Source organism: Podarcis pityusensis, assembly GCF_964106645.2.
Source record: "Podarcis pityusensis genome assembly, chromosome: 8".
NCBI lineage: Eukaryota > Metazoa > Chordata > Lepidosauria > Squamata > Lacertidae > Podarcis > Podarcis pityusensis.
The window spans coordinates 10,805,448-10,817,169 of NC_138033.1; the positions used below are offsets into that span (position 1 = coordinate 10,805,448).

The following is an 11,722-nucleotide window of genomic DNA, read 5'->3' on the forward strand; positions in this document are numbered from 1 at the left end:
TGCCTTGGACACAGAATTGACCTGTGCCTCCATGGACAGCTGTGAGTCCAAAATGACTCCTAGGCTGCACACCTGGTCATTCAGGGGTTTCAGCTCTGTTGAGTTTCTGCCCGTCACATGGCTGCTATCAAGGGGCAAGTGTCCTCTCTCTTGAAATGTGGCTTTAAGGCTGCTCTGAGCAACTGGTCTGGTGCTCTCAATTTACGTAATGAGGTTTGTAAAATTATAAGAGTGTTTCTTTGATTTGGAGTGAAAAGTGTGGTCTTCCATGAGCTCTGGTTTCCCCAGGTTTTATCTCCACGCTCCTGCTTCTTAATGCAACTCTTTGTGCGTGAAATGATAGCGTATGCAAAACCTCAGGCCGTAACCAGCTCTTTCCCACAGAACGACATCACCAAGAAAAACCTCGTCTACGAGGGACCCCTGACTTGGCGTATCACCAAGGATAAATCAGTAGGTAAGTTGAGCTCAGGCTCACTCATCCGTGGGAGCCTTCTTCAGCTTAAACTCTGGGACAGGGCTTTGATTCAAGAACATCATCTTGATGCCAGGGTCGGCGTGCTGATGCAATTGAAATAAGATTTGAGTGGATGTTTTTATTTAAATCCTTCTCATCCCACTCTTCAGCCCCAAAAATGATTTGAATGGGACCCCTACAGGTCTTGCCTGTAGGCATGGCACGAGAGGAAAAGGGGTTGGTGGGGAGGAGGAAAAAAGAAAGCTCAGGCACCGTTACAGAGTTCTTGCACTGACCAGCTGGAATGGCACTATTTCAAGGAGAGGAGTGGGTTTCCTTCGCTGAAGAACAATCCCCACCCTGGGGCTGACCTTGTGGACAGTTTCCCCACCAGTATTGCTGAATAATGGGCTTGCTGTCCTCCAAGCAATTGTTTTATTTACGTATTGTTACAATTCTTCCCTTGAGTGCTGGGAGACTAGCGGGGAGGTCAGCGCAAGGGAACTGCACTTGGTAGGCCTTTCAGCCTTGCATGGACCCTTATGCAACCTTGTTGAAGTTGACTACATTTGAGATTTGTGGGCGTGGCTTCTGAGTCGAAGGGGTGGGGCTTTCAATGGCTCCACCCCCTCAGGGCTCCCCTTTCTATAAGCTCAGCTTTGGTGGGGGCCTGGGTTTCCCAGCGAGGCTCGGAAGCGTACGCCAGACCTCTGACCTTCTCTCTCTTACCCCCCACCCTCCAAAAAAAGATGTCCACGTTCTCCTGCTGGACGACATCTTGGTGCTTCTGCAGAAGCAGGAGGAGCGCTTGGTCCTCAAGTGCCACAGCCGCACCATCAACCCAACCCCTGACGGGAAGCAGATGCTGAGTCCCATCATCAGGCTCAATTCGGCCATGACACGCGAAGTGGCCACAGGTGGGTGCTGTGGTGGCGGGTGGGTGTGGCGGAGCCCCCGGTCATCTCACGGACTATTGACCCGTACACCACTAATCCGCTGCCACCAACCTGGTCCTCCCCGGTAAATCACTAATAATAATAATAATAATAATAATAGTAGTAGTAATAATAATAATAATAATAATAATTTTTATTTATACCCCGCCCTCCCCAGCCAAGGCCGGGCTCAGGGCGGCTAACAAGCAATAATAAAAACAAGTTGAATGAATACAACTTAAAAACAAGATTAAAATGCAACATTAAAATATTGAAACATTAAAATATTAAAATGCAGCCTCATCGCAGGAGGAGAAAGGAAAAAGGAAAAAGAAAGAGGGGGAGGGAATCAAATTGGCTCCAAGCCAAAGGCCAGGCGGAACAACTCTGTCTTACAGGCCCTGCGGAAAGAAATCAGATCCTGCAGGGCCCTGGTCTCATGAGGCAGAGCGTTCCACCAGGCCGGGGCCAGTGTTGAAAAGGCCCTGGCTCTGGTTGAGGCTAATCTGACTTCCTTAGGGCCCGGGACCACTAGGGTGTTGCTACTTATGGACCTTGAGGCTCTCCGTGGGGCATACCAGGAGAGGTGGTCCCATAGGTACGAGGGTCCTAGGCCATGAAGGGCTTTAAAGGTCAAAAGCAGCACTTTAAACCTGACCCTGTTGTTACTCTTTACCTTCTTAGTCTTATTTTATCCTGTCTCTAACTCTTCTACCTCCCCTCACACAAGAACCAACTGCACTAACTGTCTATTTCCAACTGTCTGCCAACTGCTTTCCCAACTGCCTTTCCCAACCAACCAACTACTGCAAAAACCAACCAACCCAAACCTCAGGCTAAGCCTTTTTATAAACAGGTAGGCTCTGCCTCTGGCTTTTCTGTTGGTCTACCTATTAACTCTTTCTCTCCCCCTGTACAGACATTTTAAAAAGGACGGGCAAACGCCACAGTGGGTGAGGTGAGGTGGAAGCCCCTCTGCTTTGAAAGTGTGTGGATTAGGACCGGAGGTGTAGTGGTCGTGGGGTGTGTGTGTCAAAGACACCTTACTATTTCTGCAGCCGGGTTCCCATCTCTAGTATCTTAGAGCTGCCCGGCTAGCGTGAAAGGGGTAGCTTTTTAGCCACTGAGAAGAATTATTCTCATCTTTCGTGCTGATTGGAACCAGTCAGAGCGAAAGGAGGCGACTCTGCCACTGAGGACGGAGGAGCAACACTGAGGAGTTTGTTTGCTTTTTAATTTTTAATAATAATAATAATAATAATAATAATAATAATAATTTTTTATATATATCCTGCCCTCCCCAGCTGAAACCGGGCTCAGAGCGGCTAACAAAAATAAAAATAACACAGTTTACATAAAATCACAATCAATTAATAGAAATGCATTCTAAAATCAATTCGTTTTCAATTCAATTCAAAATCAAATTAATGGCAACCATTGGGCCAGAGCTCCGTGAAGATTGCCGAGGGAGGGAGTCAGGCTGTGCCCTGGCCAAAGGCCTGGTGGAACAGCTCCTGTCTTGCAGGCCCTGCGGAAAGATGTCAAGTCCCGCAGGGCCCTAGTCTATTGTGACAGAGCATTCCACCAGATCAGAATTTATATACCGCCCTATATCCGGGGGTCTCAGGGCGGTTCGCAGAATAAAATCAAGATATAAAATCACAAAATAAAATAAAATAATAAAAATAAAAACAACAACCCAGTAGCCCCCCCCCAAAAAAACCCCCCTCATTTTAAAAAGGGCATAGGAGTTGTTCTGTACGCTTCAAAGCTAAGCATTTAGGGACACTGAGAACACAAGGGGCTTCTCAGAATGGTATTCACGTTCTGTTACATGCAATGGAACTTCAAGGAAGGCACAACTTAGGTCACTCGGAAGATACTGGAGCGCTCCAGGTCTTTTGCACAGAAAATAGTAGATCTGACTCAAAGGCAGTACGTGGAGATCTGCAGTGATAGCTGCAATGGATCCATTATTATTATAATTATTATTATTATTATATTGTAAAATTATTGTATAATATTAGAAGCAGTCATTGCAGGGTTTTTAAGCAGAGGTTGGATGGCCATCTGTCATGGATGCTTTGGTTGAGATTCCTGCATTGCAGGGGGTTGGACTAGATGACCGTTGGGGGTCCCTTCCAACTCTACAATTCTGTGATTCTATGACTGTATAGTATTGAAGGGGGTGTGGCTATGAGGGGAAATGGCTGTGAGGGGAAACCCTGTCCTACCGATTGGGACCGAAGCAGCGAAGTTAAGTCACACAGCACTAGATTAAGAATGTGGGTCCCCGTCCCCCCCCCAAGGAAGCTTTTAAGCGGAGGAGGAATACGGTTCGGTGGTACAGCATGTGCTTTGCATTTGGGGAGACCCCAGGCTGGCTGTCTTCAGTGAATGACCTACAAGCAAAGCAGGCTTTTCTTAGTTAGGCGGGACAGTTTCCTGGCAGCGAGGAAACTTCGTGTGACGATTACGTTTCTTTGGTTGTGGAAGAAAAGGAAACCTTGAAACGGAACAGGCAGTACAAGCTAAATTAAAAAAACCCAAACCTTGCAGCAGCTATTAATAGTTTAGCATTCGGCTCAGGGCCATTCTCGTCTCCTATGCTGTTTTTAAATAAAAGATTGGGACGGAAGCCACAAACAGCCTAGATCCTGCCTGTTACCTTGAATAATCTAAAATTCTGCTGCAAGCACAGCTCTGACTGCAGACGGTCTCTGTATTCTTGGCCGTGCATCATCCGCACCCAGGCAGCATGAATTCTGTGCCAGGAATGCAGAATTCTGCAACCTGCACAAACTGACATGCAGGTCGGGCAGTTTTTTTAAAAAACAAATTTGGCGTGAATTGACAGCAATCCTCTCTATTCCTGATACACCGGGACTCAATATATGCTGATGGTGCTGTGGGCAAGGTAGCCCAAGGGGTTTGGGGGAATCATGCAACCAGAAGATGCAAAAATGATATAAAACACAACAGACAAGCCCCTTGAGTCCTTAGGAAAGTTGCCACATCCCACTGATCAGAGGCCCTCACCCCCTACTGCACTTACTTCCTGCCTGCACATAGAGGCAGCCAATGAACTCATGGCAACAATAATACACACCTGCTCACACATAACAGGATGCCACAGAACCTTCAGTCCCAGTGGCAGAGCCAACAAAAACCTTACTGATGCCAGTCCCCAGGTATCTCGCCAGACAGGGGTTTGAATCCCCTTAGCTCAGGCACAGAGAATCTCCAGGCCTCTCTGCCTTGCCCTTGGCACTCTCCCTAGACCAGCCTTTCTCAACCTGTGGGTGGAACTACAACTCCCATCACCCCTAGCTAGCAAGGCCAGAGCTCAGGGATGATGGGAGTTGTAGTCCAACAACATCTGGGGACCCACAGGTTGAGAACCGCTGCCCTAGACCATGGGTAGGCAAACTAAGGCCCGGGGGCCGGATCTGGCCCAATCACCTTCTAAATCCGGCCCGGCGACGGTCCGGGAATCGGCAGGTTTTTACACGAGTAGAATGTGTGCTTTTATTTAAAATGCATCTCTGGGTTATTTGTGGGGCATAGGAATTCGTTCATATTTCCCCCCTTCAAAAAAAAATATAGTCCGGCCCCCCACAAGGTCTGAGGGACAGTGGACCAGCCCCCTGCTGAAAAAGTTTGCTGACCCCTTCCCTAGACCATCGCTGGCACTGCTTCACCCATAGAAACATAGCATTGGAAAGGGACCTCAAGGGTTTTCTAGTCCAACCCTTCAATGTAACAGTCTTTTGCCCAGCGTGGGGCTCAAACCCACGACCCTAAGATTAAGAGTCTCGTGCTGTACAGACTGAGTGCGTCTGCCTTAAAATGTTACAGGTAGGTAGCCGTGTTGGTCTGCCGTAGTTGAAACAGAATTTAAAAATTCCTTCCATTAGCACCTTAGAGACCAACTAAGATATTTGAAGAAGTGTGCATGCACACGAAAGCTCATACCAATAACTAACTTAGTTGGTCTCTAAGGGGCTACCGGAAGGAATTTTTTTATTTTGCCTTAAAATGTTTCTGCCTGGCTGGAATGTGCCCTTGAAACCCCGATGACGCCTCTTCCTTGCCTGGATGGAAGGCAAGAGAGAAAGTGTGTAGCCTCCTGTACAAAGGTAGCATTTACAGCCGTCCAGTTTCACCTCTGGCCCTGCCCACCCCTGGTATGCGGCCCCCAGAAGGTTGGCTGGAAACGCCCTACCGGGCAAACCTCGACTGGGCACTGGGTGCAAGTTCTGAGATAGGTCCTCCTCCTCTTTTTTGATTCTGAACCTGCCGTTTCCTTCTTTCCTCTTAGATATCAAGGCTTTCTATGTGATTTTCAGCTGGGAGGACGGAGCCCAGATCTATGAGCTGGTTGCACAGACGGTGTTGGAAAGGAAGAAGTAAGAAACGGGGGAGGCGAGATTGAGATGCTGCCGGAGGTGGGAGGTGGGCATTCACCACTGGAGTACCAGAAGGGTTCCAACCACCACCACCCCAGCTTGATGCCCTCCAGGTTTTGGCTCGCTGGCTGATGGAAGTTGTAGCCCAAAGCATCTAGAAAGCACCAGTTTGGGGAAGGCTGGGTTTAGTCTGTGAGCTGGAGTGGGTGGCAGAAACAGAGGGGTGGTAGTTTTGGAGGCGAGGGTGGTTCAATTTTCTCAGCTTCAATCCAGGGTCAATTTTCAAACTATGACTTTGCCTAGCACCAAGGGATGCGGGTGGCGCTGTGGGTTAAACCACAGAGCCTAGGGCTTGCCGATCAGAAGGTCGGCGGTTCAAATCCCCACGACGGGGTGAGCTCCCGTTGCTCGGTCCCTGCTCCTGCTAACCTAGCAGTTCGAAAGCACACCAGTGCAAGTAGATAAATAGGTACTGCTCCAGCGGAAAGGTAAACGGCGTTTCCGTGCACTGCTCTGGTCCGCCAGAAGCAGCTTAGTCATGCTGGCCACATGACCTGGAAGCTGTCTGCGGACAAACAGCGGCTCCCTCGGCCTATAGAGCGAGATGAGCGCGCAACCCCAGAGTTGGCCACGACTGGACCTAATGGTCAGGGGTCCCTTTACCTTTACCTAAGGTCTTTAGGTAAAGGTACCCCTGCCCGTACGGGCCAGTCGTGTCCGACTTTAAGCTTATTATTATTATTATTGTTATTGTTATTATTATTATTATTATTAATACTAATAATTGAATTTGTATGCCACACTATACTCACAGATGCCATTCCTTAATTTGAGCTGAGGCTCCTCCCTGGGCTTATAGTGATGGGTGTCTCTGAGCGTGTTCCAAGTGCCTCTGCCATATGCAGTACATTTGGCATTTAAGGGGCCAGGCTTCCAGGTTTGGAGATTCCAGGCCAGCGTAAGCCCTATCACCTCTAACTGTTGTCAAATCAACCAGTCAGTTTTTGTTTTACCCGATTCCCTTCCTTTGTTCTTTTCTAGCTGGTGCAGTATGATCAGCGACACGGCCGGCTCTCTGAAGGTCCCCATTAAACCACGGCTTTCAGTTCCAAACAGTCGGTCTTCGCCACACAGCCCCAGCTTGTAAGCCTGGTGTTCCTGGGGAGGGAAAATGTCTAAACCTTTCTCGTACCAAAGGCCACGTGGGGCATTTTCTGGGGCCTGCTTGCCAGAAGTGAGTGGGGCAAAGTCAGAGTCAAAAATGAGGAGGGTAGCGGATGGGACGTTTTCCTTTGTACGTTCCAGTCATGCAAAACCCAGGAGTTTTTGCAAACATAACCTCCACGCAGCGTCTCTCCATCCAGACCAGTGAGAGGCAATATCACAGTTCAAAGAAAGGTTCCATCCAGGCAGAAGAATTTTAGGGAGGGGGCAGAGGGAGAAGACTGAGAGAAGGAGGTGTCAGAAGCTGAAGAGGTGACGGGGTTTAATGAGCAGGGAGAGCCTGTGGCAGAAAGAAGTGCAGAATCTGAAGCAGAAGCTGAAGCAGAAGAGGAGGGAGGCCAAGAGGCAGAGATGAGTCCAGGTGGGGAAGAGGCGGAGGTGTCTCCCCTTCCTACTGAAACTAGCTCCTCTCCCTGCTGGTCTCCCAGGACCAGAAGAGGTATGAAGGGAGAGGAGCAAAGACAGGTGTGCTGGCACAGTCTCAGATTGCTTGGGAAGGACCAGGGGGCGGAGGAGCCTTAGGCAGCTGCCTCATAGGGGCAAGACCCACCAAGAAGAGTTGCTGTGCTCATGAGGCCTGGCTCCTCTGAGCAGGCTTTGTTTCTTCTTATAAAGAGTTAGCTTCACTTACTCAGTGTGATTTATTGCTGGCTGGCTCCCTGACACTGGAAGGGCTGTCTCATGGGGTGTGCGGGGGGAAGGAAGGATCCAGCCTGCCAGTGCAACCCATTTCCCCACTGCCGGCATAGATCTGCACTCACAGCTTCTTCTTTTTCCCGCAGCAGCTACTCAGAGGGGTTGCTGGGCGGGGCGGAGAACGGCAGCTCCCACAAAGAGACCCTGCATTCGGAGGGTGAGTTTGCGGCCAGGCGGTTTGGAAGGCAGTGGGAGGAGCTGGAGGGGGCAAAATAAGAGTTCTGGGTTCTTGCCGAGCTCAGAGCCAGGGAAATCTAGGGGCTCTTTGAGAGCAGGGATCCGATTGGTCTTTTGCTACCCCGAAGCAGAGCGAGAGAAGGACGGGATGCTGGAAGGAGCTGAATTCGAGGGGCGCAGCCCTGTGAGCGGACCGAAGCTGGGCAAGGCAACGGAGGAGATCTTGGACGACATGCTGAACTTGCACAAGCACCGGCCCGTAGGCCAGGGGGCCCTGTCATCCGCCGCACAGGACAGAAGTATGTAACGCTACTCCTTCGGAACTCCCTGCCTGTTGACAGCAGGCAGGCACCTTCAACTCCGCGTTTTCCAGTGTCTGCTTAAGAACGTTTATGCTTAGGCAAGCCTATCTAGGGGGTGCAGGTGGCGCTGTGTGTTAAACCACAGAGCCTAGGACTTGCCGATCTGAAGGTTAGCAGTTCGAATCCCTGCGACGGGGTGAGCTCCTGTTGCTCAGTCCCTGCTACCGCCAACCTAGCAGTTCAAAAGCACGTCAAAGTGCAAGTAGATAAATAGGTACCGCTCCGGCGGGAAGCTAAACAGCGTTTCCGTGCGCTGCTCTGGTTCGCCAGAAGCGGCTTAGTCCTGCTGGCCACATGACCCGGAAGCTGTACGCCGGCTCCCTCGGCCAATAAAGTGAGATGAGCACCGCAACCCCAGAGTCGTCTGTGACTGGACCTAAATGGTCAGGGGTCCCTTTACCTTTACTTTTACCTTTACCTTTAAGCCTATCTAGACATGTAGAGAAGCCTCCCCAAAATTGCTGCTCTCCAGAGATTTGGAGCTACAACTCTCATTGGCCCCAGCCAGGGCTGCAGAAGACTGAAGTAGAATGTTGACGTGTGTTTTAATCTGGATTTAAGCGTATCATTGATTTTGGTTTTTTTTTAAAACGACTTTGAGGTTTGTTTGTCTTTACAGTAAAGCAGTATGCAGATTGCATGAAGCAAATAGATAATCCAGGGCCGGCGGGAATCGGCGGCCCTCCAGATACCATTGGATTTCAGCCTCTATCCAGCACGGCCGGTGGCAAAGGATGATGGGAGTTGTAGTCCAACAGTATCTGGAGCGCCGGAGGATTCCCCCCTCCCCTTCTCCATTCTTTCCCCTCCCCTCTGCGGAGATTCCTTCTGCCCCCACATCCCCCCCCCCCAAGCCCCAAGGCTCGCGAAGCAGGTGAATCTCACCCCAGTCTTGTGTCCTTAACAGTATCAGCCCTGAGGAGGCTACTTCAAGTATCGGAGGAAGGAGAAGTTGCCTTCCCAGCAGCAGAACCTGTGGACTGTCCGCCGGAGAACGGGAACCCCCGCGAGGGAGAAGAGGAAGAGGAGTGGGAGGCAGGTCACAGGACCGAGGCAGATGGCAGCCGACGGCATCCAGGTGGGGGTCTGAGAGCCAGGTGCCTGCTGGGAAAGTCAGCCAGGACTTGGCGAGAGAGGGGCATGCTGGGAGTATTTCATAGAATCATATATTCCCCCCCCTCCCTCTTTGCAGGAGGTCTCCCCAATGGCCCCTTGGAGCCGGAGTGGGGCTCAGAGCACCTGGATAGGGAAGGATCCAGTTCCATAATTCTGACCCACCAACAATCTGACGGGGTGAAGCATCACCTGCGGCTTCTAGAAGATGCCATCCAGGGTCTGAAGGTGAGAGAGGGTTGCAAAGACACACTCACACACACCAGTTTGGCACGCTCAGAATTTACTGGGCAGTTTTGCACCTGTTTGCTTTCCTTGCAGAGCTAAACCCGAGCCCTGGAATATTAATTTCCAAGATCGTTAGGAAAGTGCAGAAGATTGGGGAGGGAGGGAGGGAGGTGCGGGAGCAAACGCCTGAATGTTTTTTCAAGCAGTGGGGTTGAAAGGGAAGAGGGGCAGAGAGATGGGCCCTCGTGTTGAGAATGAGGGAAGGAGTGTAGGAAGGTGTGTGAAGACCGCCCTTTGATGGCTGCAACCCTCGTCCATTGGGCTCTTTTTAAATAAAGAAGAAAGACCAGGACTACAGCCATGAACACTAGAAACTTAATGCAGGCTGAGATGAATGGGAAGCCACATTTTTCAAGACTAGATGCTGCCTGGAGACTTATCTCCTGAGCCCGTTCTCTTCACTAGACAAAGCAAAGAGCCGGGTGTGTGTGTCTCTCTTCATGCCTGTACATGATTTGCTTTGTTATATTTCACTGCATTTAGGTCCCATCATTTTCTCCAGGCAGCAAACGTGGTTCTCTCCCTCCTTACTTCACTCCCACAACAACCCTGTGAGTTAGGGCTGCTCGCTGTCCGTCGGCTTAACCTGAGGTCACCCAGTGCCCTGCTCTCCCCGGTCCTTGTCTGCCACCCTCTTAACGGCTTCTTTTTAGAATTTATTCCTTACAAGCCCCAGCTTATGCACCAGGTCACCTTTAGAAGGGGGCTTGCCACTGAAGTGCTGGTTTTGACCTTTAAAGCCCTTCACGGTATGCCCCGTGGAGGACCTTAAGGTCCATAAATAGCAACACCCTAGTGGTCCCGGGCCCTAAGGAAGTCAGATTAGCCTCAACCAGAGCCAGGGCCTTTTCAACACTGGCCCCGGCCTGGTGGAACGCTCTGCCTCATGAGACCAGGGCCCTGCAGGATCTGATTTCTTTCCGCAGGGCCTGTAAGACAGAGTTGTTCCGCCTGGCCTTTGGCTTGGAATCAATTTGACTCCCTCCCCCTCTTACTTTCTTTTTCCTTTCTCCTCCTGTGATGAGGCTGCATTTTAATGTTTTAGTGTTTTGATGTTGTGTTTTGATCTTGTTTTTAAGTTGTAGTTCAATCAACTTGTTTTTATTATTGGTTGTTAGCCGCCCTGAGCCCGGTCTTGGCTGGGGAGGGCGGGGTATAAATAAAATTTATTTTTTATTATTATTATTATTTATTATGAAACAGGAACAGGGAGCCCGTGGCCCTGCAGGTGTCCTTCGACTCCAGCTCCCAGCCGTCCAAGCCAGCATGCCCAGTGGTCTGACAGGGGGCTGTTGCCCTGAGGGGAAGGGCTGCAGCTCAGTGGGCAGGCTGCATGCAGAAGCTTTCATTTCCCAGCAATTCTGGGGAGAGGGGTAGCAAAGACCCTAAACTGAAACCCTGGAGAGCTGCTGCGAGTCAGTGCAGACAGTACTGAGATAGATGGACCCAGTGGTCTGACTCTGTATAAGACAGCTCTTCCTGTGGCCCTGTGCAGTCCAGCAACACCCAGAGGGCGCCACGTTGGCCGATCTAGAGCGACTGGGTTGCCAAGGTTGAAGCCTCTCACCCTTGAGAGTTGGGAGTGTCCAGAAGGATGCTTGTCCCCACATCCCTCCTTCACCCTCTCAGTGAATATTTTCCTCAATCTGTTTGTCTGCCTGTCGTACTAGGAAATTGAAGCGGATTATTGGCACCTGCAGCAGCTGATAGGAAAACTCACGCCATCTCAGCCGCCCAGTTTCACATGAGGCTTGGCCAAGCGGAGAAGGTAATGGAAGAAACAGGCTCCGTTCAGGGTATCCCAAAAACTCGGTGCATGACTGACCAGCTTCCTCTCACCACCCTGTGTCCTTTGGTTAGGCTGATAAGACAGCGATTGGCTCAGGATGAGCCTGGGATCTTAATGGCTGAGCAAGCAAGTTTTTGAAATAAGTGTTTGTGCCTCAAAATTTAATTTAAAAGACAAAACAGTGCCTCCGCTGAGGGGAGTTTAGGAATCGCTCAAGCCACTTTTATGTAAATCCCACCCATTTGGTGTTTTTTGTTTTAAATGGGTGAGTA

At 50.2% G+C, this 11,722-nt stretch overlaps 1 protein-coding gene across 12 annotated transcripts in view; it reads left to right on the forward strand.

Annotated features, from left to right (window-relative positions):
- Positions 1–11,722, forward strand: part of ARHGEF1 (Rho guanine nucleotide exchange factor 1) — a 71,686-nt gene that overhangs the window by 55,409 nt on the left and 4,555 nt on the right. For 8 of the 12 annotated variants that reach the window (XM_081018610.1, XM_081018619.1, XM_081018621.1 and 5 more), the window contains 9 exons: positions 385–457; positions 1,207–1,374; positions 5,714–5,801; positions 6,843–6,944; positions 7,808–7,878; positions 8,027–8,197; positions 9,168–9,338; positions 9,453–9,601; positions 11,332–11,429. In XM_081018610.1, coding sequence (XP_080874736.1) covers positions 385–457; positions 1,207–1,374; positions 5,714–5,801; positions 6,843–6,944; positions 7,808–7,878; positions 8,027–8,197; positions 9,168–9,338; positions 9,453–9,601; positions 11,332–11,409 — 1,071 coding nt within the window. In that variant the 3' untranslated portion in view covers positions 11,410–11,429. The remainder of the gene's footprint in view (positions 1–384; positions 458–1,206; positions 1,375–5,713; positions 5,802–6,842; positions 6,945–7,807; positions 7,879–8,026; positions 8,198–9,167; positions 9,339–9,452; positions 9,602–11,331; positions 11,430–11,722) is intronic. The other 4 variants (XM_081018616.1, XM_081018612.1, XM_081018617.1 and 1 more) reach the window with 3 other exon arrangements.